Source organism: Suncus etruscus, chromosome 18, assembly GCF_024139225.1.
Source record: "Suncus etruscus isolate mSunEtr1 chromosome 18, mSunEtr1.pri.cur, whole genome shotgun sequence".
In the NCBI taxonomy this organism is placed as follows: domain Eukaryota; kingdom Metazoa; phylum Chordata; class Mammalia; order Eulipotyphla; family Soricidae; genus Suncus; species Suncus etruscus.
The window spans coordinates 56,278,409-56,303,025 of record NC_064865.1 but is presented as its reverse complement, the minus strand read 5'-3'; the positions used below and the strand labels follow the sequence as shown (position 1 = coordinate 56,303,025).

Genomic DNA, 24,617 nt, shown 5'->3' with positions numbered 1-24,617 from the left:
AAGCACCTTCCTTGACTAGGCTTTACCACTGTCTCAAGCTAAGGATTCTCCGAGGCCAGGAAGTGAGACTTTTAGAGTGAGACACCTCAGCTAGTCACATAGGAGTTGAAAGGAGAAATCCTTGGGCCCTAATTGATAGCACAGCAGGGAGGGTGCTTGCCTTGCACATAACCTGAGTTCAAGTCCCAACATCCTATGATCCTGAGCCTGCCAGGAGTAACTCCGAGTGCAGAGTTAAAAGCCATGAGCACTACAGGTGTAATACCGCCCTCACCCCCAAAAAACGCCCAGATCTGGATCTCATATTCACCACAGCACAAAGAATATCAGTCTGGGGCCACAGAGAGATGCCTGCGGGTATGGAGAGCGAGTTCAGGGGGAGCTAGAGAGATGAGAGTGGGTATGGGTGGGGTGCCAAAGAGAGAGAGGATCACTGTAAGGCACTTGCTTCTCGTGTGACTGACACTGGCCAGGGGCACAATCAGGGTTGATCCCTGAACACCTCAGCAGAACCAAAACCAAACCATGGTTGGCCTGGATAGTCATCATCAGGCAGACTGGAAGCAGATTGGATTAGGAAGCAGAAGGGAGCCTCGCTGGCCCTCAGGAGTCCGTGGCTGGGGACTTCTGTTGGTTCTCTGCAGGTTGCGAGGCTCCAAAGATCCTGGCCAGGAGCCCTCGGTTTGAGCGGGCCTGTTCCTGGACGTTGGCCAGACGGGCTCTTTCGCGACCCCCAGGTCTTGCTGTCTTGCGGGCCCTGAGCTCCTGCTCTGTAGGGCGCTGGGCAAAGTCCCAAGAGCTATTCGGGCGGGTGGCGTCCCCGTCGTTTGCGAGGAAGCGTTTTCCCCGTTCCACACTCCGCAAGTAGAAGTCAGTTTCGCGCTTGGCCTGGGCCACCTCGGCCCTCAGGCGCTGCCGCCTCACTTGCCGTTCAAAGGCCAGATGCTCACTGAGATGGGACCAGGTGAAACGGTGCAGGTACTGTGGGCAGGAAAACAAACAACTGTATCAGGGCAGAGGGGAGCAGCTACGGAATTAGGGGGGCAGGCGACAACAGAGCAGAGGTGACTCACCTTGAGGTTCCACAGGTCATAACGGAAGGGGCTGCGCTTTCGGGCACCCATGGGCGTGTTGTGTAGACTGGCAGCCACGCGCTTGGCTACTCGCTTGTCCCGGAACTCCACCCAGCCCTCGGTGTAGTCCTTGCTGTACTTGGACCGCTTCTTTCCCCCCGCGGCCGCTGCTGCCTTCTTCTTGCGCCTCACGAACCCATCTACGTGCCAAAGGCAACAAAGGTTAAGGAGGCCGACGCAGCACCCCTTGCATTAGCACGCTTCCCGCAGGACCCCCCACACCTCAGGTTTTTGCCCAGCTGGTAAGGGCTGCGAGACCATCTTCCCCCTCCACTTTTTTTTTTTTTTTTGGTTTTTGGTTTTTGGGTCACACCCGGCGGTGCTCAGGGGTTACTTCTGGCTGTCTGCTCAGAAATAGCTCCTGGCAGGCACGGGGGACCATATGGGACACCAGGATTCGAACCAACCACCTTTGGTCCTGGATCAGCTGCTTGCAAGGCAAACACCACTGTGCTATCTCTCCAGCCCCCCACCCTCCACTTTCATTCCACCTTTGCTTCTATCATCTCCTTCATCAGACTGGATCTAAAGCTTTTATTTCAAACCCCAAACCTTCTTCAGTCCCGGTTTCAATTAAGTGCCAGGCCAGGAGATGGGGAGGCGCAGATCGTAGATTGTCTCGATCTGGGTCGTGTTAAGTATAGGGGCTCGGGGGTGGGGGGCCATATGGGATGCCGGGATTAGAAGCACTGACCTTCTGCAAGCAAGGCAAACGCCCTACCTCCATGCTATTTCTCTGGGCCCATATTGGGGTATTGGGGGGGGTCACACCTGGCAGCGCTCAGGAGTTACTCCTGGCTCAATGCTCAGATATCGCTCCTGGCAGGCTCGGGGGACCCTATGGGATGCCATATGGGATTCGAACCACCGTCCTTCTGCACGCAATGCAAACGCCCTACCTCCATGCTATCTCTGCAGCCCCCACATTGGGTTATTGTCTAAAGTTATTTTTTATTGCTATTCAAGCTGTATCCCAAGTTAATTTGGGTGAAGAATAAATAATGGGTGGGAGAGGGCGACATCCCAAAATCCACTGGGAGATCTGGGGGTTCAAGTAGCTGCACCTCGCCACCGAGGTGCCCTCCAACCCTTGCAGAGTCTCGGGCCCAGGGCCCCAAACTCACCCTCGGGCTGGAAAAAGACGCGCCCCACCTCGCCATAGGCGCTAAGGAGGTTCCGAACGTGCAGAGGCCGGAAGCGCGGCGGGAGGTGGCCCAGGTACACGATCCCCGGCACCACCCGCTTCTTGCCGCCGCCAGGCTCCTCCGGCTCCTCCTCCTCCTCCTCTTCTCGCCGCTCTTCGCCTTCTTCCAGCGGCTCCTGCTCCGCGGCTTCTCCTTCCGATCCCGATCCTTCTGCCTCCTTCCCGGACTCCGCAGCCGCCATGCTTGCCAGGACCGGAAGCGCGACGAGCCGTAAAGCGGCGCGCCGTGTGACGCAATTTCTGCGCGACCGTCGCGCCGTGTGACGCAATCCTGTGCGACCGCCCTGAGGGGCGGGGCCTATATGCGGTCTTGTGCAGAGGGCAGAAGAGGTGCCAGGGCTGTGGCTTGGAGACTGACTCAAAGCCTTGACATGGGATTTTGGGCTCAATTACTCCCGGGAGGTGCGACTCTCCTGAGCTGCATGCAGGGCAGGGTTGGAAGAGGCAGATCCCGAAATTTAACAGAATTTAGATCAGTTGTGGAAAAAGGCCTTAGGGCATAGGCTCTTGGGGGAATTGGAGGGAACTCTTCTTGGCAGGCAGGGGTGGCCTCTGTGTCTGTTTTCTAGACCCTGTACTTAGCCCTCCTGTCAAAGTTTACTTAAATTCGGGGCTGGAGAGATAAGACAGTGGGTAAGAAGTTTGTCAATCCGGGATCCCTATGGTCCCCGAGCCTGTCAGGAGTATTTCTGAATGCAAAACTGGGAATAACCCCTAAGCATCAAAGGGTATTGCCCCAAAGCAAAACACAAAAGTTAATACGTAAGTTCTCACTTAGTGTGATTTTTGAAGTGTGAACTATTTTTTTCCCCAAATCCATCTGGTTGGGGCATTTAAGTCAATTCTCATAAAAAAAATTTTTTCCATTGTAAAATATCCACTTTAAAGGGAAAAGAAGTAGACATTCTGGTGGTGGGTGTGGTGGTCTAAGGAGGTATGAAACCCTCATTAACTGAATATGAAGCTTATTTTTCTAAGTATTTGCTCGAAGTTGATCTTGTTAGATCTGTATTGCCCGGGCATATTTTTTCCATTTCTCTTGCCTCTGCTCAGGCAAGCCTCTTGATTGTGTTTTTTCTTAGACCTATTGGAACAGTTTGCCCTCAATGCCTTAACTGCTTGTCCATCTGTACCCTGAGATGCTTTCCCTACTCAGTTTACTGTCTGATCTTCTATTTCCAAGATGCACTCACCAAGTGGTTGTTATTGTTACTACTACTACTACTACTACTACTACTAAAAATAAATATTATTACTGGCAAACTTCTTACCCACTGTACTATCTCTCCAGCCTTGGGGGTTCTGGAGGTACTGGGAACCCAACCTTCCTCCCCCTAAGTGGTGCAGAGCTCATGGTCCAAGCCCAAGTGGGTGCACCGAGGTCCTCACTACATGAGCCTTGGGCCGGGTTTGAGTAAATGCAAACTAGCTTTTGGCTGCAGCATGTCTCATCCAACTGAATCCCCTGGTGCAAAGGACGTACACTGTGGGGAGCCTAGCTGATGAAACCTGGAACATAGGACACCTCAGTAATTCCTAATCTGGCCACCCACGTGACCAAAAGGCCCATGCCTTGAGAACAAAGGAAATAGACAAAAATAAAGTAATTCAGAGCAGCCCAATATATCCAGCCAGAAAGAAAAATATAGAGTTTGCCTTTGTGTTAGCAAACATTATTAAGAACTCTGTTTGAATCTTATGCCTTTTAGTAAAACGTGCTCAGGTCTACCTCTGCCCCTCCCTACTACCTGCCCCAATTTATGCTAATGAATGCTTGTAACTGTGATTGGTGTAAAATTTGTAACACCCCTGACGTGTTTCAGCCCTTAAAAGCTGATCCCCCAACAATAAACTTCCCTTTTTGAACAGCATGTGTTGTCTTGAAGGCTTCTTTTACTAATCTCTCTAGTTCTTCTTTACAGGTCGGTTCTGCTCGAGTGAACCCACTAATAACTAGCAACTTTCATCTCCACACCCCCGCGGGTCGGGGGACTCCCACGAAAGTTGCAGTACACAGGGACACATGTGCCCCCAGTCACTTCCCGAGGTGAAAAGCAAATCTTCGGCTCTCACTGAATGATCTAATAACTCCAGCTGGAGTACTCACAGGCCTGATTTCATTTTGTTGTAAAGAACTTGCTGTCACTTGATGGTCTACTCCTTTTATTGAAGGATAGAGGAATTAGGTCTTAAGAATCCTTAACATCAACTTACCCACTGTCCTATCTCTCCACTCACTGATGCTCATGCCATGCACATTTTGGGATTGTGTCAGCTGGACTGATCAGGAAAGGGATTGCAGGAGTCATCATAGTGACACAGTAGTGGCTATGGTGGCAATTTGTGCTGTTTACTGCCCATAGAAAAATGTCACAAAAATGTCTGCTCTCAGAGGTAGCCTTTAAGAACCTGTTAAGTTACCTACAGAAAACTTCCCCTAACCCCAACCTTAGCTTTCAGACACCCGGTTGACTGTTGGTAAAGTAAGGCCTGAGAGGGAATTAAATTCATCAGTGGGAGTAAGTGTGTGTCTCCAGTGGGAGTAAGTGTGTCTCTGAGACACACTTTAGGACCAGGCGTAGTAAAAGATAAATTCCGGGGCCGGGTGGTGGCACTAGAGGTAAGGTGCCTGCCTTGCCTGCGCTAGCCTAGGACGGACCGAGGTTCGATCCCCCCGGCGTCCCATATGGTCCCCCAAGCCAGGAGCGACTTCTGAGCGCATAGCCAGGAGTAACCCCTGAGCGTCACCGGGTGTGGCCCAAAAACCAAAAAAAAAAAAAAAAGATAAATTCCTTCGAGCCGGATTCGAACCAGCGACCTAAGGATGACCAGAAGCCACACACCTACAGTCCTCCGCTCTACCAACTGAGCTATCGAAGGAGTAAAGGTGAAGGAACTGCCCACATTTAAATATTTACTTTATGGGTTTGCTCGGCTGGTTTAGGACCTACAGGTGAGTCAGAGAGTTTCCCTCGAGCTCCGGATGATTCCTGAGACAGATATAGAGCAACAGAGGTTATAAAACTCCTCCACGTCCAAACAAGAGAGTGAGGGACCAATAACTCTGATGCTAATTTGCACAGGCCTGGAAGAGCTCAGTGCCAGCTCGGGCTCCAGGGGGTCTTTTGGGGCCACATCCTAGACCCACCTTAACTGAGTCTCTGAACTGTGACTGAGCAGGCCTACTCCCCGCCTGTCCATGAACCCCTAACTTCTTCTTTTTTTTAATTCCCCATCCCCCCCATGAACCCCTAACTTCTGATGGTTCAAGGGAACTCACTTCGAAGCTGGAGCGTCTACACACCATCAGAGCCAGATGGTCCTCAGTTTCCTAACCGGCTGGGGAAGCAGAAGATACTCGAAATTCCGCGTCCTCACCGCCCGGACTCAGGCAACCCCTGTCTGTGCTCCTCATTCGCCTCATTTTGCACCCCGAGGTTCGATTCAGAGTTCCTCCTGCACCCAGAGACCGGGTTCTCGTCCAGGTGCTCCGGCTCCGGCCACTCCAGGCGCAACCACAAGAGGGCGCCACTGCCCTTCTCCTTTTTTAATTGGAAGAAAATGGACTTTTTGTTAGGAGTCCTCAATCCTTAGTGTTGGTGTCAAATCAGAGAGATGTTTGATTCAGATTGTGATCACTTCTACATGAGAATATGTTTGGTGTGTGTGTGTGTGTGTGTGTGTGTGAGAGAGAGAGAGAGAGAGAGAGAGAGAGAGACTGTGGTCTGAAGCTGATCCCAGTAATGAAATTACTTTTTTTCAGTAACTCATAGTGTATTTATAAAAAGAAAAGCTCTCTTATCAAAATACACTTTTCCTTGGAAAAAATAAATAAAAAAGACAAATGGATCTACACAAAGCAACAATTAACTTGGGTAGATTTCAGTGCATGACAGTCCAACAAGCATATTTGCCTTTATTCCTCAGAACCATTCATCTTCCAAGTTAAAAATTTTAAATGATTTTAATTGAGATCATTATGAAGTTGACATTTGTTTCTCAAGCCACATTATCTTCAGCCAAGCTCTGAGCACTAACAGGTCTCCGACTAATTGTCGGAAGCTCAGTCAGGAGCATCTGGAACACTGATGGTGGAAGAGCTTGTTGCGACACTTGCAGTAACTGCTGTGGCTGCCCATATGCAGCAATTGCAGATCCCAGGAATGAATGAAATGATTTTAAAAGCTGCGCCAGGACACCACCATCTCCCCCAGATGGCCCAATAGAAACCTGGGCTGGACCTCCTTTGCGAACGAGCCCTCCCATTTGGGGCCCGGGTGTAGACGCAGGCCACAGGAGCCACACCTCCAACTCAGTGTGGATTGGTGGAGGGAAGCTGCCTTGGCAGGGTTAGAAGTCAAGGGTTTTTCTTTTAAGGATGGGATGAAGAAACCTGAACTCACTGGAGAGAATAGGCAGTGGGAATTGAGGGAAAGGAGGTTGAAATGTTGAATTTCACAGATGAAAAGTGAGTCTAATCTACCGGATTTCTTGGGGGTTATTTTGAACTGAAATGCCAACAGAGTCGTTTGCTAAAAAAATATGTGTATTTTTATCTTACAATTATAAGCTAAACTAATTTAGGTATTTCATACCATGGTGTTTTTATCTTTTCTACACAAAAAAACCTTTGTCCTTCGAGCCGGATTCGAACCAGCGACCTAAGGATGGCCAGGGGTTATACACCTACAGTCCTCCGCTCTACCAACTGAGCTATCGAAGGAACCCCTAGGGTGAGGCCTCTGGGAGTAATTTATTAGAGAACCTCTAAATGAGAAAACCCTTCATTTTCCTAAATGTGTTATACATTCCACTTTAAACAAAGTTCTTAGAATGTTATCCACATTATCTCAGAAGTCAGTTTTAAGGGTTTGTGTGTGAATGTATGAAATTTATAATTATATTGTCCACTTTTGATATGAAGGTAGTTTTGCATATCTCAAACAACCTTCTCCCCTCAGGTACAATTGAACTAGAGTGAATTTGTGCTTTGTGGTTCTGTCTGATTAACTCCCCTTTCCTTCAGAAATTGCTAAATTTGCTCTATGCATTGAGGATCTCAGAGTTGGGAACAAAACTATCCAAAGCATTTAGTTAGATTTGCAATTCTCTTTTCAAACAGTCTGATGGAAATCATAACGAATAAAGGAACGTGTGAAGTGGGTTTTGCGTGAGTGCATTTTCTTTGTGGGTGAATGGTGTCTTTATTCTATTGCATAATCCATACCTGTAAAACGTTACTTTATACATTCACAAATATTTTTAGAGTTCCATGTCCTTTCACAAGGCAGAAAAAAGAAGGGTCTATCTCTGTCCAAGTTGAAAATCTGAATACCAGTGGAAACCCAAACTCCCCGCTATGCCTCATATGTTCTTTCTTTTCTTTTTCCTTCCTTCCTCCTCCCTCCCTTCCTCCATCCCTCCTTCCTTCCTTCCTTCCTTCTTTCTTTGTCTTCTTTCCATCTTTTATGCCATCTTTATCTCTTTTTCCCTTTCCTTTCCTTTCCTTTCCTTTCCTTTCCTTTCCTTTCCTTTCCTTTCTTATTTCCCCATTTCTATTTTAATCATCTTTCCCCGGGTTCATTCCTAGAAAATATTGTCACAAAAATGATGAAAATAGATTTCACTGCAGCGGCGGGTTGCAAGGCGCGCCTCTCTGTTTTAGGGGAGGTGTCTCAGCTCTTCCCGGGCCAAGAACGGTCCTGAGCCCTTTCGAGTCCTGCAGGCCCAGTCGAAATCCACCTAATCGAGCCGGAAACCGGGCGACTCGCCCGCGCGGAGACTGAGCGACTGGCCCGTCGGACCCCTGGGCCACTTGGCAGAGCGGGCCTTGAGTTCGGGGCCAGAATCCACTGGTGGCGAGTCTCGGGCCCGGAGGTGGCAGGTGCCGCGGGAGAGGCCCAAACCCCCCCTCTCTGGCAAATCGGACCCTTCCCGGAGCTCCGGGACTCAGGCTGCAAACACCCCTCAGGGTTTAGTAGCACGGGCTTTGTGTTTTCTTTTGTTTTGGTTTGGAAAGGGGAGGAGGAAGGAAGGAAGGAAGGAAGGAAGGAAGGAAGGAAGGAAGGAAGGAAGGAAGGAAGGAAGGAAGGAAGGAAGGAAGGAAGGAAGGAAGGAAGGAAGGAAGGAAGGAAGGGAGGGAGGGAGGGAGGGAGGGAGGGAGGGAGGGAGGGAGGGAGGGAGGGAGGGAGGGAGGGAAGGAAGGAGGGAGGGAGGGAGGGAGGAAGGGAGGAAGGGAGGGAGGGAGGAAGGGAGGAAGGAAGGGAAGGAGGGAGGGAGGGAGAGAGGGAGGGGGGAGGGAGAGGGAAAGGGAGGGAGGAAAGAAGAAGAAAGAAGAAGAGAAGAAAAGAAGAAAGAAAAGAAAAGAAAGAAAGAAAAGAAAGAAAGAAAGAAAGAAAGAAAGAAAAAAGAAGAAAGAGAAAGAAAGAAAGAAAGAAAGAAAAAAAGAAAAGAAAAAAGAAAGAAAGAAGTAAAGGAAGGAAGGAAGGGAGGGAGGGAGGAAGGGAGGGAGGGAGGGAGGGAGGAAGGAAGGAAGGAAGGAAGGAAGGAAGGAAGGAAGGAAGGAAGGAGGAATAAAATGGAAGGAGAAAGGAAGGTATCAGGGAAGAGGGAAAGGAAAGACTCGGAAGGGAGAAAGGGAAGAAGGAGGAAGGAAAGAGAGAAAAGAGGAAGGAAGGAGGAAAGGGCAAAGGTGGAGGAGGGAGGGAGAAAGAAAAGGGACAAGCACAGGCGTCTTGGGAGCCCCTGGGAGCTTCCTAGCCGATTCGGTCCCCAGGGACAGAAAGTGGGCGCCGAGGCGTGGCATGACGCTGGGCCGTCAGATCTGCAGGGTGCAGTGAGAGGCGCGAGTGGGCAGAGCCGCCGCCCCGGGAGCGGGAGCGAGTGCGCGGCCACATTCAAGTGCGGCCGGGAGGCACCGCGCCGCACAGGCCGGGGAATTAGCTCAAATGGTAGAGCGCTCGCTTAGCATGCGAGAGGTAGCGGGATCGATGCCCGCATTCTCCACTCACTTTTGCGTCTAGCCTGGGGCCTTGTTCAAGCTTTTCCAGCTTGCATCCCTTTCCCAAGTTGGGGTTCCTTCCCACCATCACCCCGGTGCCATGGCCTTCCTTCATCATCACAGGTCGGGTACAGTTGAGTTCTAGGGGTATTTCACCCACCTTTTGCAGGAAAGTTGGCAAGCATATGCTTCAGTACTTTAAGCATTCATCCATCTACATTCATCCAGCACCTCCCCATCCCAGTTATTTTCCCCCCATGTCCAGTTGCCTTAAGTGCTTACAATAAGAACAAATAAATGGTTGTTATTTCTTAAATGCGTTGTTCTTAACTGGTCGTTTTTAAGTGAATTTTTTTCGATTTTTAAAAACTTGAATTGCAGAGTTACAAATTTATTTATTTTTTAGTTGCACCTGCACACCAATCCCTTCCACCAGTGTCCACTTCCCTTCATCAGTGTCTCCTGTCTCCCTCCTGCCTCCTGATCTGCCACTACCTCTCCTCCAGACTTTAGTATTTTTTTATTACAGACTATGTGACATGATTACAATAATAATATCATTTATGGTTTTGATGTACCAAGTTCCTGCAACCCATCAGCCCAAAACTGACATAGAACTTTAAGAGGCAGTATGAGACAGAAATATTTATATTGTACAATTTTTTTAAAGCTCAAGTTTCTTACAATTATTTGAATCTTAAAATACATATTCTATTATGGATTTACTGTCTCAATAGTATATTTAAATTTTATTTTAATTCAGTTTTCTGTATGACTGTTTTCTATCTAGTATGCAATGGCTATAAAAATTCACTTACTTATACAGTCCATGGTAAGACTTTCTTTAGCAAGTCAGGGCTTAAGTGTTAAAAAAAAAAAAACATGCATAGAATATACAAGGTTCTGCATTTGATCCCTGGCATAGTTCAGCTCATCATAGGTCAGACTTTAGTTTTTTTGTTTTGTTTTGTTTTTTGTTTTTTTTTTGACATCCAGTGTCACTCCTGTAGTTTTCTGGCTGTGTTTGTTGAGGTGTTGCTTCTTATGCTACTACAACCCTGGCATGTGGTATAATTTGGTCTCAATTTGAGGGGTTTCAGCGTGGAGTGCCTTATCTGAATCTAAATTTATGGCAAGAAATGTAGTCCAGAATTATCTCGATAAACTGTTCTATCTATCCGAGACAAACAAGAATAGATGGTTTCTTTTCATTATTTGCACTCCAGTTAACTCTAATACAGGCCAAAGCTTACAAGTTACTTAAGGATAAAAAGTCATGACATTTAGCAAGAAAGATACGAGAAATTCTCATGCACAAAATTTTCAGACAATTTTTCTTTTCGTTAACCTATTATCTTTGAGGCTGGGATCTCTTCCATTAGGGTTCACATCTCTTAGACATGAAAGAAATGGAAATACATACTCACAGAATTGAGTTGGCACAGAATTAATAAATGTTATTGTTAAAAAAGAGATTTCTATCATTTAAGCTAATCCCAGTGTGGGTGGGCAAATCCATACATTTTTTTTTTCTCCTCACACTGTGGTTATTTTTTTAGCAACGGCTGACAAATCTTACAATACATTATAAAGAACCTTGGAATTTTGCAAGCTACCAACATCAGAGCCCCGACTTTAAAATGGGTTTCTCACTGGTCTTCCTTTCTCTGAGGAATTCTGATCACCTCAACATTTCCAGGCCAGACTGAGAATAAAAATAATAAATAAATGAATAAAATAAATAAAAATAATAAATAAGCATCACTCAGTGAAGCCGAGAGGTAATCAAACCCCAACATCTCCCGAGGCCTCTGTATAGCAGCCAATCAAAAACAACTAAAATTAATAAATAAAGAAATAACAAAAAATAAAGCAAAACAAAACAAAAAGAACTCACTAAAAGAAAACCAAAAAGAAACCTTATAAAACTTTCCCAGTGATTCAGGATCTTAATTTCTAGCCACAAGGGGCCGCCCGTACCCCACTATTGATTGACTTAGCAGCCTCTTTCCTCCCAGCAGGTTCCTCCCCCACAAAGTTTCGTATCTCGGGGTCGGCGGGGCCTGGGCCTAAAAATCTGGGGTCGTGCATGTCCGTGGGAACAGAGGTTGATGCAGAAATGAGACTCGGGGCCCAGGGAACGTGGGGATAAAGAGGCAAAAGTTGAAACTCCTTCGAGCCGGATTCGAACCAGCGACCTAAGGATGCCCGTGGGACGCCCGCTACAGTCCTCCGCTCTACCAACTGAGCTATCGAAGGAATCACACCAGCCGGCCTCCTGCCCGCCATGCCTTCTCTGCGCCGGCCGGGCGTGGGCCTGGAGTGGGTGGGCCCTGCTGCTTCGGGTGCCCGTTGGTCCAGCTGCTGCTGGGCCGCAACGTTCTCCTTTGAATACACCCAAAGCCCTTCTGTCCCAGACTAAGGAGAAAACGGGAGCAGTCACTCTTTAGAAAATAAATCTATGAAAAAAAGGAAAAGAAAAAGAAATCTATGGGGAAAAGGAAAAGAAATCTATAAAAAAAAAATAAAAAGGAAAAGAAAAATCTATGAAAAAAGAAAAGAAAAAGAAATCTATGAAAAAAGGGAAAAGAAATCTATAAAAAAAGGAAAATAAAAATCTATGAAAAAAGAAAAGAAAAAGAAATCTAAGAAAAAGGAAAAGAAAAGAAATATATAAAAAAGAAAAAGAAAAAATCTATGGAAAAAGAAAAGAAATCTATGAAAAAAGGAAAAGAAAAGAAAAAATCTATGAAAAACGAAAAGAAAAAGAAATCTATGAAAAAGAAAAAGAAAAAATTTATTAAAAAAAGGAAAAGAAAAATCTATGAAAAAAGAAAAGAAAAACAAATCTGGGAAAAAAGGAAAAGAAAAGAAATCTATAAAAAAGGAAAAGAAAATCCTATGAAAAAAAGAAAAAGAAATCTATGAAAAAAAGAAAAGAAAAGAACTCTATTAAAAAAGGAAAATACAAATCTACAAAAAAAAAGAAAAGGAAGAGAAATCTATGGGGAAAAGGAAAAAAGAAATCAATGGAAAAAATTAAAAAAAATAAGTCTATAAAAAATAAAAGAAAAACCTATGAAAAAAGAAAAGAAATCTGAAGAAAGAAATCTATGAAAAAATAAAATAAAATAAATCTATGGAAAAAATAAAAGAAATTTATGAAAAAAGAAAAGAAATCTGTGAATACACAGGTACATTTAAAGGTGGCCTAAGAACAAACAAGGATCTAGAAATGAGGGTTTAGTTTTGTTTGCTTTTTTGACTGTGAGGAGTGAGTTTAAATGATCCGTTTTTACTCCACTTATGGATAAGATTTGCAAGACTTTCTATTGGCAGTAAGAACCGGAGAATGAACATTAAGGGGAGGAGAAAATGGAGGAAAGCCAGCCTAAGGGTAAATTTTTAGCAAGTTTTCACTAAAATGCTCTTCCACTGACATTGGCCCTTGTAGAGAAACCAAATACCACACTCAGCAAAAACCTCTTGATGAGAAGTGAAAAATATTTAGATTAAGTGACATAAAATCGCATTATTGTTTTATAAGCTACCGTATATAAAATTTTATATTCTATTAAAATTGGAATTAAAGTTGAATGTTTATATTAAAAGTGATTCTTTAGAATATCTGAGTTTGGGGCACTTTGGAAATAGTAAAACGGCAGTGTCTTTGTCAGTGTTTTTGTATATCAAAACTCTAAGTGTGAACACTATTGTAACCATGTTACCTAAACTACAATTAAAATTTTGAGTAATTATAATTAAATTATATATTTACATTAATTGTATTAATTACATATTAACTATAATTCAGACAGGTAGAAAGTAGTGGTCAAATACTAGTTGATTTTGCAAAGCAGACAACTGTAGTCTAGTTTTCTGACTGGAAGAAGCTTACAATTTCTTTCTCCTTAGTCAACATGTATCCACTGGAAATGGGGTCTGACATCAGGAAATGACTTCTAGGGTCCATTCTATGAAATATGATTCCACCTCATACAGAAGACACAGGACATATGATGCTTTGTACAGGTTAACTGTGAGACTTGCCTTCCCCAGTAACTCTGTGGCACAAAGAAATTCCTTTTCCAGAACTTTTTTAAAGCAGTTTCTAATTTTTCTTTTTAGTTTCTAATTTCCTCCTAAAACACTGATCTTGAAACAACTGAATATAAAATTTGGTCTCCCCTATCCCAATCTTTGAAAAACTTTTCCTTTTGTAAGATACTTACTGTTATCCATTTTTGTTCATCAAAGCACATTTTTCAAAAATTTCCATGCATGGCTTTTACAAAAATGTAAAATAGTTTTGAAATTTTTTATTTCATTAATTAGAGGAGTAGCAGAATGATAAGGTCAGCTCAAATAAAATATGTATGGTCATGGAGAAAAGTTAGCCTTGAGATCTAAGATAAGAAAAAAATGCATTCTTGAGTAGTATGATTTACTTTTCTATAACTAAGAAAATAGTTACCCATTTATAAAAAAAAAAAAATTTGTGCCAGTATCAGTTCTCTACGAAATAGCTTTTACTCTTCGAGCTGAAAATACCATAAAATGAATAAATAGTAAATCAAAACAGAGATTCTCTATTCTACCCGCAGGGGGCACCAGCCAATCGGGGATATCTTTGTCACAATTGAAGTCTACTTGTATATGCTCAAAAAGGCCATTAAAAGTTCTAGAATGCACAGGAAATCCCCCACAATAATCTTCACAGTCCAAAATTTCAACAGTGCTGAGACCAGGAAGCCATTCCCCTGAGAATGAAAATAATTCTTGGACAAACTTGCTAGAAAATTCTCTTTTTAGGTCTAGGATGATACTGAAAAGATAAGCAGTCCTTTTTGGGGATGGGATAGGTATATACCAAGTTTTAAAATATTTTTATTTTTAATGTAATGGCTGAAAAAGCCCAGCAGTCAGTATTGTGTTTATTTATTCTGTGGAGTTTATGTACATGGGTTTCTTTTTTAAGTAACACTTTCATTTCCAATCATGCATAGTCTCTTTTCTATATTTATTTCCCCTAATCATTTTTTATTTCCCTAAAGCTCTGAGTTTTCTCAACTCATTTTCTCAAACCCCTCCATTTTTTTTATTGAGATTCTTTGTTTTTCAATACTAATAATGATTTCTTATACATGACTCCAACATTACACCCATCACCAGTGTATACACCTTACTCCCCCAAAGGCCTCAACACCCTTCCCTGACCCCCAATTCAATTGTGTGGCTCATTTCTCCCATTAAGTTGCCTTTGACCCTTTGCTGCTACCATGCTATGTATCTTTAACCCTACAGACAAGGGTGAACATTCTGTGTCTATCCCTTTCCTTCTGGCTGACTTCACTCGCATAATTATCCTCTAGTTTCATCTAGTTTGCTAAAAAAAAGGACATGGTTCTGCTCTTTGTTAGAATTGCATAGTATTCCATTGTGTATATATATATATATATATATATATATATATATATACATAGCAATATTTTATGTATATAATGGTATAATTATCCTCTAGTTCCACCCAGTTTGCTAAAAAGGGCATGGTTCTGCTGTTTGTTAGAGTTGCATAGTATTCCATTGCATATACATATATATTGCAATATATTATGTATATAAAGGTACAGAAATCTGCAACAGTTACTGCTTCCTGCAGGACAAAAAGAGTCCCAATTGTTTTTGTTAACCTAATTATCTGAACTCAGAAAGCATTTTTTAAATAATTTGATCGATTTAATTTATGTTTTAATTTAATATTTAAATATTAATATTTAATATGCCTGCGTGGTGCTCAGGATTTACTCCTGATTCTGCATTCAAGGATCACTCCTGGCATGACTCAAAGGTTTGTGAGGGCCAGTTGGGGTTGCATGCAAGACAAAGAAAGCCTATGTGGTTTTCCCCACCCCCAGGCCAGCTGCGGAGATTGGCCTAGGGTTGCGCTTGAGCTTGTGAGATTGGCTTGGGGGGTGGTGTTTGATCTGTGGGGTGGCAGATAGTTTGTCAGTTATACTCATGCTGTCACTGGCAATTTCATACTAGTCCACATGATGCAAACCGGGCTAGCGCCCCCGCGCGAATGTATACTCCTCCCAACCATCACTACCCCCGATTTACCCCTCTTAAGTTCTATAATACACAGTTTTAATCTCAGACCAAAGACATAAAGTGGATCTAACAATCCCAGAACTATTTAGAAGGACATAAATTAAACACATATATCTTTTGAATATTTCATGTATATTTTCTTTAATGGTGTAACTCTCTCTATATTCTTCTACCATGATGTTTCTATCCACTTTCATCTTGTCTTTTTTTTGTAAGCTGTTCAATAAGGATTGTTGGTGGAACTGTCCCTCAGTTTGATGCCTATGATTGAACTATGTCATGGAAATTGCTGGTCTTGTTCCTATGGCCTCCAGATGCACCAATAACGCTTCATGGCATTGATCCTTCTTTGCATAGACACATTAAAATAGGAAAACACTATACCTACAGATAAGTTCTTATCTAATAAATCTCAGTACAATGTACCTTACACCCTGAACATTGATAGAATGACCTGGCACAGGCCTCAGAGGAATGGGCATCCTCCATTCACGCCAGAACCAGGCAAGCTATCTACAAAACATCCAAGGTCTTTTATAGCAACAGCTGGAAGCAGTCCTCTACCAGGAAAGACACTACCAAGGGTCTGACATCGACCTCCTAAAAAGAGACTTCCGATTACACTGAGAAGACTTGACAACAACAATGACCTGCTCTACAGGACATGGTTCTCTCTAGTGCCCCTTAAGTGTGAGATGAAACGAGAGGATGCTCTGCACCATCCTGACTGCAATATGGGATATGCAGACTCCAGGACCTTTAATACAGAAGCATGATACCAACAACAGAGACTATGTGAGGAATGAAGGTGTATTGCCACTACAGACGATGACTTGAATTGGACAAACTAGTTTGCCTGGAGCCTAGAGTCAGTCCTGTGCCAGGAAACTTCAGGGATAGGGTCTCCTTGTATTTAGACCATAATTTTTCTTTTCATGTCTCTTATATTTTGGTGGGCCTATGCAAACAAATGCCACTCTAACACCATTTATTACTACTTTCCCTTGACTCCAATCCTTAAGAAAAACAACCCACTAAAACTTTTGAGGTTAACTTAAACTAGTAAGCATGTGCATGGAACAAGATAAATGTACTTTGCCCTCAATGTTTAAGGAGTTACATAAGTCTAATCTCTTTGGATTATATTGTGTGCTGCTAAGAAATAGTATGTAATACAACTGGGGATTTGAGGGACAAATTAATTGTATTGTACATGGGTTCAGTTTTGTTTTTCTTAATTTTCTTTGGTTGAAAGATCAAGGCTGGGATATCATCGATGGGACTACCGAGAATTCTGCTTATGGGTGATTGGGCTTCCACTGTAACTTTACCCTGTCCTCTCTCTTTGCATCTTTGTTGTCATAATTAATAAAAGCAAAAAAAAAAAAGCAAAAAAAAAAAAAAAAAAAAAAAAAAAAACAAAGAAAGCCTATGTGTTGCACTATTTCTCTAGATCCTGATTTAATTTTTTAAGTATACATGTGTATATCTATTTATTTTAAAATTATTAAGTAAATTAAAGTATTATTTTAAATTAAATAATTAATTTCAATTATTGTTATTAATTAAATCATTTATTTAAAATTATTTATTTATTTTGCCATTATTTATTTATTTTGCCGCTCTCCCCCCACAGCCCCTTTTTTTTTTTTTTTTTTTTTAGCCCCTTTTTTTTTTTAATATAAATTCATCATTTAAGCACCATGATTACAAGCATGATTGTAGTTGGGTTTCCCAACAGCCCCTTTAAGCTCAGCCACCCGGAAGTGGACGGTGCGCGCGCTGTGTGTGCGCGCATGCGCGAGATTCCAGCCGGTCTCGCGAGACTAAGAGGGGCCGTCGTCAGGGACGCCGTTGCCGGGGCAACGGCGGAAGTTCTCCTCGGGGTCATAAAGCTCGTTACCGAGGGAGTGCTCCTTTCTCGTCAGGAAAGTGCCATGTCCTATTTTTTAGAGATGCGAGGTCTGAGGTAGACTCTTCGCTTATTTTCTAGTCCGAGGAACCGCCTGCCGTCGTGAGGGGCTGCGACACCCTCGGAGGCCGAAGCCCCTTTTGGTGGAGCTGGTGCTGCAGCCGTGAGTGGAGACCGAGTGCGCATGCGCGCTGAAGGTGCGTGCAGGTTGCTGGAAAAAATATGAGCTGATCCTAAATATATAGACCTTGGAACATGGTGTAGACAGGTAATGACTGTCCCTGGGAAGAAGGCCACTTTGGAGCCTCAGAGCCCACTTTGGACAGGTAAACGAGCTAAGCGACCTTTGACCCTATGGGTATCCCCTTCCCCAACAATTTATCCCATCTGAATGATCAGAATTGCCCACACCTGGAATGGGCAGGGAATGGGGGGAAAGGGGAGAAGAAAGATATTTCCTAATCTTTATCTACTCATCTACTAAACATGTTATCTTACTTTATTACTGGAAATATTTAGACATTAGAGAGTGACTCTAGATTTGCTGAAAGGCAAGGGACAAGATCAACCGGAGAATATTTAACAGGACTTTATTTTATTAGAATCCCTTATCAAAGACATGCCTTGTAGTCAAAGATATAGACAAAAGCAACACCTGGTTTGGAGGTATAGCTCCATGGACTTTGTACTCCACTACATATTATTGTATGTTGGAGCTCTGGGTTTTTGACTCCTGGGCACCCCCAGTGGTGCACAGGGAGTGACCACCTCAATCAAGAGCCAGAAGTAATACTTGAATATTACTGGGGACCCGCAAACCCAAAATTTTAAAACACTATAAAGAAGTCATGACTAGATCCGGCCATTTAGCGTTTTATCATTTAAAAAAAAAAAAAGGAGTTAGAGAAGTGTGAGAGAGGCGAATGGCAGAAGTGAGAATCAACAGCGAGATTCAGTATCAACAATTTGGCAACAGATTCAGCAGCAGTAGCATCACCAAAAGGAGTTAAAAAAAAAAAAAACAGCTGAAGAGGAGACAGGCCGAGAGAGCCAGAAGGAGTAGAGAAGTAGCTGCTAGGAAAAGGCTCAGAATAGAGGTCATGTGAGGAGGTGTGCTTGGCGGTAGGGACTGTGAAATAAAGCTGGCTGACTCCTGAAACTTCATCTGACTACTTTGTGAATCTCTCTGCCCTCATCCTGCAACCTTCAAACCGTAGGGGCTTCGGGAGCCGGATGGAGCCCACAAAGGCCTCATCATCCCCCTACCAACAATAGGACTCATTGATTTATATTAAGACAACAGTCCCCTTTGCACAAAACGGGAAGGGGCCTGCGATGGTGAGAAAGACAAGACAACTCATAGGGGCTTGCTTTGGTCTCCAGCTCAACCGAGGGCCTTTGAAAGAGATTCTCCTTGGCAACCCTGCTTGGGGGAGATGAGAGAGGAAAATTCAGAAATTCAAAAAAACAGACTCTTAAGACCAGTGAATCCTTAAAACAACACAGTAAGTAAAGCCAAGTGCATGGAATTGTGCGGTTTAAGTGGGATTCAAGAAAGCCTCCTAGGTGGGAAGAGTTTTTTTTTATTTGTTTTGGGTTTTTTCTGAGCTACATCCCAGTGTTGCTCAGGGCTTCTAGTTCTGTACTCAGGAACTTAATGGAGTGCCAAGAATGGAGCATTGCCTGCTGTCTACCGCTCCAGTGCCCCCCATTTTAACCTCCTTAAGCCAAAGTTCCCTTACAGTTGAAATTCTAACATAACGGAGTGAGGTGAACGTGTACTCAGCACCAAGCTCAAAAATTATCCTTGCCCTTGGATGTGTTGCCCCAGAAACACATTTGGTTCTGAAATTCCATTCTTTTTTTTTTTTTTTTTTTTTTTTTTTGGTTTTTGGGCCACACCCTGTGACGCTCAGGGGTTACTCCTGGCTATGCGCTCAGAAGTTGCTCCTGGCTTCTTGGGGGACCATATGGGACGCCGGGGGATCGAACCGCGGTCCGTCCTAGGCTAGCGCAGGAAAGGCAGGCACCTTACCTCCAGCGCCACCGCCCGGCCCCTGAAATTCCATTCTTAAAATATGTCAGCACTCAACAAGATGAGCTAGATCCCATGTGTCAGGATAGACTTCTCTGTTCTGTGCAGTGCAAGGGATTTCTAAATCAGAAACTGACAGTAGCACATAAAGTTAGGACTGTTGGCAGTCATCCTCTGTCTCATCCTTTTGTAGTTTCCCTCATACCTAGAAAAACAACATTAGGTGAAAGCTTCTGGGTGAGCTAACATACGTCCAAGCTTTACAGAAGAATTGGGGTTAGTGTCTGGGTGCAGTAGAAAAGTTGTCTCATCATTCCATGGTGACTCTGGCTCGGGTCCGAAAGTGGACCCAACCCTTGTCTCCAGGAGGAACTACTTAGAATTTCTGCTCACCAAAACTTTTCCTTCGGGTCATTTTCTCACCTTCTGCTTTGCCTACTCCAACATTTCTGAGTCCCCCTTCCTCGTACTGTAAACCTTTTGGGTGGAGATTGTACTTCAGAATCATCCGAGGAGACTCAACATGCAAAACCTCTGCTTGTATTTGCATCTCCCGGTTTAAAACAAAAATCTATTGGAATAAGAAATGCATCTCCGCCCCAGGCGAAGAGGTCAAGCTCGGCCAGAGTGAGTAAACGGGTGAATTTAGTTCCAGAGCCTCACCTTGAGTCCTCCCCAGCTTTGGTTAATTCCAGGCTTGGGCTGTACGTTGTTTTTGGAGAATGAGTGTATTTCTCAAGTTGCCAAGGTAGGAAAATCAAGGAAAAACTGAACCGCCCAACGTGGGGCTCGAACCCACGACCCTGAGATTAAGAGTCTCATGCTCTACCGACTGAGCTAGCCGGGCGCTATGAGCCCTCTGACCCTGTTGCATTATGAGGAAACAAGTTCGTGGCACGTCAACTAGAGTAGAACGTTTTTTTTATTTAAAGAAAAAGTATTACATAATTGATATAACTGATACAAATACATTTTTAGGACGACCCAAAGCAACACCTTTTTTAAAAAATAGAAAATTGAGAGACAAAAGAGATGGAACAGAAAGGAAAGAATATTTTTGAAAACTATTGACTCAAAATGAATTCATTGAAGAACCAGCAGAAAGTTTAGTCTTTTTTTTTTTTTAAATGGGAAAAATGGTAAAATGGGGGGGAAAAAAGCCTTGTCCTAACTACAAAGAGACCTTATCCCTGAAGCTCTCTGGCGTAAGACAGACTCTGGGCTCCAGGCATACAAGGTTGTCCAAGACCTGATTCATTCTCTGTTAGAGTAGGATCTGGAGTTTCAGTTTGTGCTGTAAGGAAGGCTAAGGAAAAAGAGAAACGCCCAACGTGGGGCTCGAACCCACGACCCTGAGATTAAGAGTCTCATGCTCTACCGACTGAGCTAGCCGGGCAACTGGCTGGCCAATCTCCCTGTTGTATTGATGAGGACACAGAAGTTCTTGAAGCGCCAGGTAATGAATGTATCTCGAGTTTCAGCTTGTGACCTTTCCTAGGAAAGGTGCCGGTGAAGCCAAAGAAGAATGCCTTAGCAGGCATTCAACACTTTCACATCTTCGCTCTTTTACTCATTTTCACCAAAACCAGAGTTTCCAGAATCCAAGAGCTGGAATTAAATTAAGACAGATCGTTGAAGAGACCACTGCCACTGTAAGTCTTCCCAAGAAGTAAAGGAAGTAGCTGAAAACAAGGTTTCCAAGAAAAAGAAGTGGAAAGTCTCCCTTAAGCAGGAGCCACTCAGCAGCCCTGAAGAAACTGGCTGCAGCAGTCAGAGCAGTGTCAAGAAAAAGAAAAAATTCACAAAAACAATCTGAGGAAGACTAAAAGGACACTTGGGTGACACCCTGAACCCCCAATAAAGACAAATTCAAATTCCACCAAAAAAAAAAAAAATTAAGACAGATCCCAACTCTGGATCCCAAAGCTTCCAACGTGGCTCAAAAGCACAGTCTCGGAGGATAAATTAGATAGGGTTGAAAAGTGACCGTCCTGGGCCCTTTCCATATGGTTAAAACGGTGAGGTCGGAACTTGTACTTCTTTGCTTGGATCGTCTTAGAGTGGATGGGTAATTTTTTTTAAGTCAAAATTGAAAAGCACTTGTCTTTTCTTTTTTATCTGAGTTGTCATTATATATTGGGACTGAGTACATATTTGTACTTCAGAGGTGGTATGCAATTTTAGTGAGGTTTTTAAAAAATAATTACTATTTTCTCTTCACTGAAACATTTTAATTTTGAAAGAAAAAAAATTTTTTAACTGAGATGGAAGAGACTTGAGGGAAATAAAAACAGGGCTCGTCCGGGATTTGAACCCGGGACCTCTCGCACCCTAAGCGAGAATCATACCCCTAGACCAACGAGCCAGATGCCTAGTAGGTTCTTTGTACATCATATTAACATTCAGGAAATTTCTGGCACTTCTAACAGTTCTGTTTTTCCTTTTGCTTTTCCCCTTTAAACCAGTTTTTTTTTTCTTCCTAGTATTGTCTTCAGTTTCTCAAAGCTTTTTTCTTTCCTTTTTATTTCGCAGTGAGACCTTGTTGAACTGTTGACTTCTGTTAATCCTTCCCTAGGTTGTCGGTTGTAATTGACCTGCAACATACTAGCTTAAGGACCACCAGGCGGATCTGACAACGGGGGTCTGTACTGTATTGCAAATGATTATCTCAATAGATTTAGGTAAGTCCTGCCACCTGGGTCCCAGAGTTACGAGTTTCTTCTTGGATGAAAACTTTTGCGATCTTGTCGCAGTCGCTTCCAAATACAGTCAGGATGGTCAACATCCCCAGAATTGATGGTGTGCAAACAACGTAAGGAAGGTCGGGATCTTCACCCATCTCGCCCATTTCCTCCACCCTCGGCAATCGCCCAGCTGTCCCACGTTTCTGTAAGCTCCGGGCCCACGGAGAAGTGAGCTCCAGCTGCGTTTTGTCTCCATTCCCCTTTTCAAAACAGCAGACCATCCTGGCTCTCAGAACTTGGTCGGGTTTCCCCGCAGCCCCAAGTGCTTCTAGGCACAAGGCTGGAGGTCGCTGGGCCACCGTCTGCAGGAGGACTAACCGGCACTTGGCTGAGATGGGAACTTTTCTCCAATCTCCAGCGCGCAGAACGCCCGGACGAGCTCAGTGCCTGGCTGGTCAGCGCCAGGGTGGCCCAGCGCCCAGGGGGAGCGCAGAGATAAGAGCAACTTCACTAGTTTCCCAGCAGATAAAGCTACGAAGGAAGGAAGTTTTAGAATCCAACGACGTCGTGGGCACAAGATCAGAGGGCAATAAATCGTCGGGAGGGAAATAAGGTCGGTTTCAGAAATGCAGCTTCACGAAATGGCCCGGAAGGAAGGAACTGCTGACCCCGCGGAGCTGAGTGGGACCCACGGTCGGTGGGCGAGGGGCTGGCAGCGTCTGGCGCCCGGATCTCGTCCCTGAGAAACGCAAGGAGCCGGGAAGTCAAAGCTGCTCTCGAGAGAGGCTTTCTCCCCGTGGAGGGAAGGGAGGGACGATCAGCCCGCAGTCGCCCGGCAATCAGCCACTGAGCAGTCCGAGCGCTGCCTTCTCCCCTGGGGCCCCGCAGACTCTTTTCCTGCTCTTGGCTGCTAAGGAAACGGATGGTGATCATTTTCCCGCTTCATAAATGATTTGCAGTTTCTTCTTGCCTCTCTCTGTCTCTCTGTCTCTCTCTGTCTCTCTCTGTCTCTGTCTGTCTCTCTGTCTCTGTCTGTCTCTCTGTCTCTCTCTGTTTCTCTCTCTCTGTCTGTCTGTGTGTCTGTCTGTCTCTGTCCTTCTCTTTAAACAAAATTGTAAGATTCTGCCTTGGAGTCTGAAAGTACGTCTTTCCTCTTTTGATATCAGGAGTGGCTGGGGGGAAAAAAGATGTACCCGTGGCCCGTACGGGGATCGAACCCGCGACCTTGGCGTTATTAGCACCACGCTCTAACCAACTGAGCTAACCGGCCACCTGCACTCAGGCCTCTTGCAAGTCTTTACAAGAAAGAACTGTCTTGCTGTGCCCATACTACATCTTTAAAAAAATTTTTTTTTATTAATCATATTTTTATTTCTATTTTGAATACCAAAGTACTGAGTTTTTCTTGCACTTCAGATCGTGTCCAAACAGCTGAATTCTCTCACCCCAACCAGAGAGAGCCTTCTCTTTCTTCCCTCTGATATTTATTGTGTGTTTTTCTTCTCCCCCATCACCACGCAGCCCCGAAAATGTTAACAATTCAATTCCTACTTGTTCTTAGTCTCGACTGTTGGTGCTTTAAGAAGCCCAAGGTTCATTCTTGGCTCCTGAGCGATTGATTTTTCCAGGTTGTTCCTCTTCGGTCATTTGACACTTGATTTTTTTTTTTCTGTCCAATATCAAATACCCTAAAAGAATACTGTCTCCTCCTGTGCATATTTAGTCCCACATGCCACCTCCAACAGAACATGGGAGGAAATAAACGAAAGGGGGCTTGGAAAACGTAAATAATAGGAAAAACATAACATAGGTGGGAGGGAACACTGCGGGAGGGGCAAAACAACTTGGAGATGCCGGGGATTGAACCCGGGGCCTCATACATGCGAAGCATGCGCTCTACCACTGAGCTACATCCCCAGCCCTGGGCCCAGGGGCCTTCCTGCTCTGTCCAGTCCTTTGAATCCAGTCCCCAAATTCTCTTTCCCCTCATTTTGCACCCTTCTCTTGAGCCGCTCTGGGCCTCGACAAAAATGGAAATCCAGCGGCTTCGTCCAGAAAGACACGGAAGGGTCAACGGTGCATCTGCTGGAGACCGAAGAGCCACGCAAACCCACATCCCCAAGGAGACACTGTCCCACCCAAACCTGACCCGTGCAAAGGAGCGAGGTTTCCTGCCTCTCCTCCGGAGAATGCGAAGAACTTGTCGCAGCAGAAAGATCATCAGCCCTCCTTCCGTTCTGCGACCCTTATTCAGGCGTCCAAACGACACTTAAAAGAGGGTCCAGTTGCCCCCTACAAGCCCGCCCGCCCACCCACCCACGAGTCAGCCTCCTTTAGTATAAATGCCGCGAGTCGAGCGATCTATTGGTTATAGTCTGTGTGGCCATACACATCAACGTGAGCCCGGATAGCTCAGTCGGTAGAGCATCAGACTTTTAATCTGAGGGTCCAGGGTTCAAGTCCCTGTTCGGGCGTCCTGTTTTTCTTTGACGAACCTGAAATACATCGCAGAGATACCAACTGGGAAATCATTTATTC

The 24,617-nt window shown here is 44.4% G+C and overlaps 3 protein-coding genes and 10 non-coding genes across 13 annotated transcripts in view; 3 read left to right on the top strand and 10 right to left on the bottom strand.

The window, feature by feature from the left end:
- Positions 1–24,617, top strand: part of LOC125996117 (histone H2A type 1-B) — a 949,462-nt gene that overhangs the window by 587,638 nt on the left and 337,207 nt on the right. The gene's annotated exons all lie outside the window — the stretch shown is intronic.
- LOC125996127 (histone H2A type 1-C) overlaps positions 1–24,617 on the bottom strand; it is a 363,461-nt gene that overhangs the window by 79,386 nt on the left and 259,458 nt on the right. The gene's annotated exons all lie outside the window — the stretch shown is intronic.
- On the bottom strand, positions 263–2,525 carry ABT1 (activator of basal transcription 1). Its single transcript, XM_049765041.1, has 3 exons — positions 2,258–2,525; positions 1,074–1,273; positions 263–981 (listed from the first exon to the last, which is right to left on the bottom strand). The coding sequence occupies exons 1-3, from the start codon at positions 2,517–2,519 to the stop codon at positions 604–606; spliced, it is 840 nt and encodes a 279-aa protein (XP_049620998.1). The 5' UTR covers positions 2,520–2,525; the 3' UTR covers positions 263–603.
- TRNAY-GUA (transfer RNA tyrosine (anticodon GUA)) lies at positions 5,128–5,217 on the bottom strand. The gene is given in 2 exon segments: positions 5,128–5,163; positions 5,181–5,217. It is a non-coding gene; the product is annotated as a tRNA-Tyr (tRNA).
- TRNAY-GUA (transfer RNA tyrosine (anticodon GUA)) lies at positions 6,971–7,060 on the bottom strand. The gene is given in 2 exon segments: positions 6,971–7,006; positions 7,024–7,060. It is a non-coding gene; the product is annotated as a tRNA-Tyr (tRNA).
- On the top strand, positions 9,270–9,342 carry TRNAA-AGC (transfer RNA alanine (anticodon AGC)). The gene has a single exon. It is a non-coding gene; the product is annotated as a tRNA-Ala (tRNA).
- Positions 11,508–11,596, bottom strand: TRNAY-GUA (transfer RNA tyrosine (anticodon GUA)). Its single transcript is given in 2 exon segments — positions 11,508–11,543; positions 11,560–11,596. It is a non-coding gene; the product is annotated as a tRNA-Tyr (tRNA).
- TRNAK-CUU (transfer RNA lysine (anticodon CUU)) lies at positions 20,170–20,242 on the bottom strand. Its single transcript has one exon. It is a non-coding gene; the product is annotated as a tRNA-Lys (tRNA).
- On the bottom strand, positions 20,719–20,791 carry TRNAK-CUU (transfer RNA lysine (anticodon CUU)). The gene has a single exon. It is a non-coding gene; the product is annotated as a tRNA-Lys (tRNA).
- Positions 21,689–21,760, bottom strand: TRNAP-AGG (transfer RNA proline (anticodon AGG)). The gene has a single exon. It is a non-coding gene; the product is annotated as a tRNA-Pro (tRNA).
- On the bottom strand, positions 23,276–23,349 carry TRNAI-AAU (transfer RNA isoleucine (anticodon AAU)). Its single transcript has one exon. It is a non-coding gene; the product is annotated as a tRNA-Ile (tRNA).
- On the bottom strand, positions 23,925–23,996 carry TRNAA-CGC (transfer RNA alanine (anticodon CGC)). The gene has a single exon. It is a non-coding gene; the product is annotated as a tRNA-Ala (tRNA).
- On the top strand, positions 24,481–24,553 carry TRNAK-UUU (transfer RNA lysine (anticodon UUU)). Its single transcript has one exon. It is a non-coding gene; the product is annotated as a tRNA-Lys (tRNA).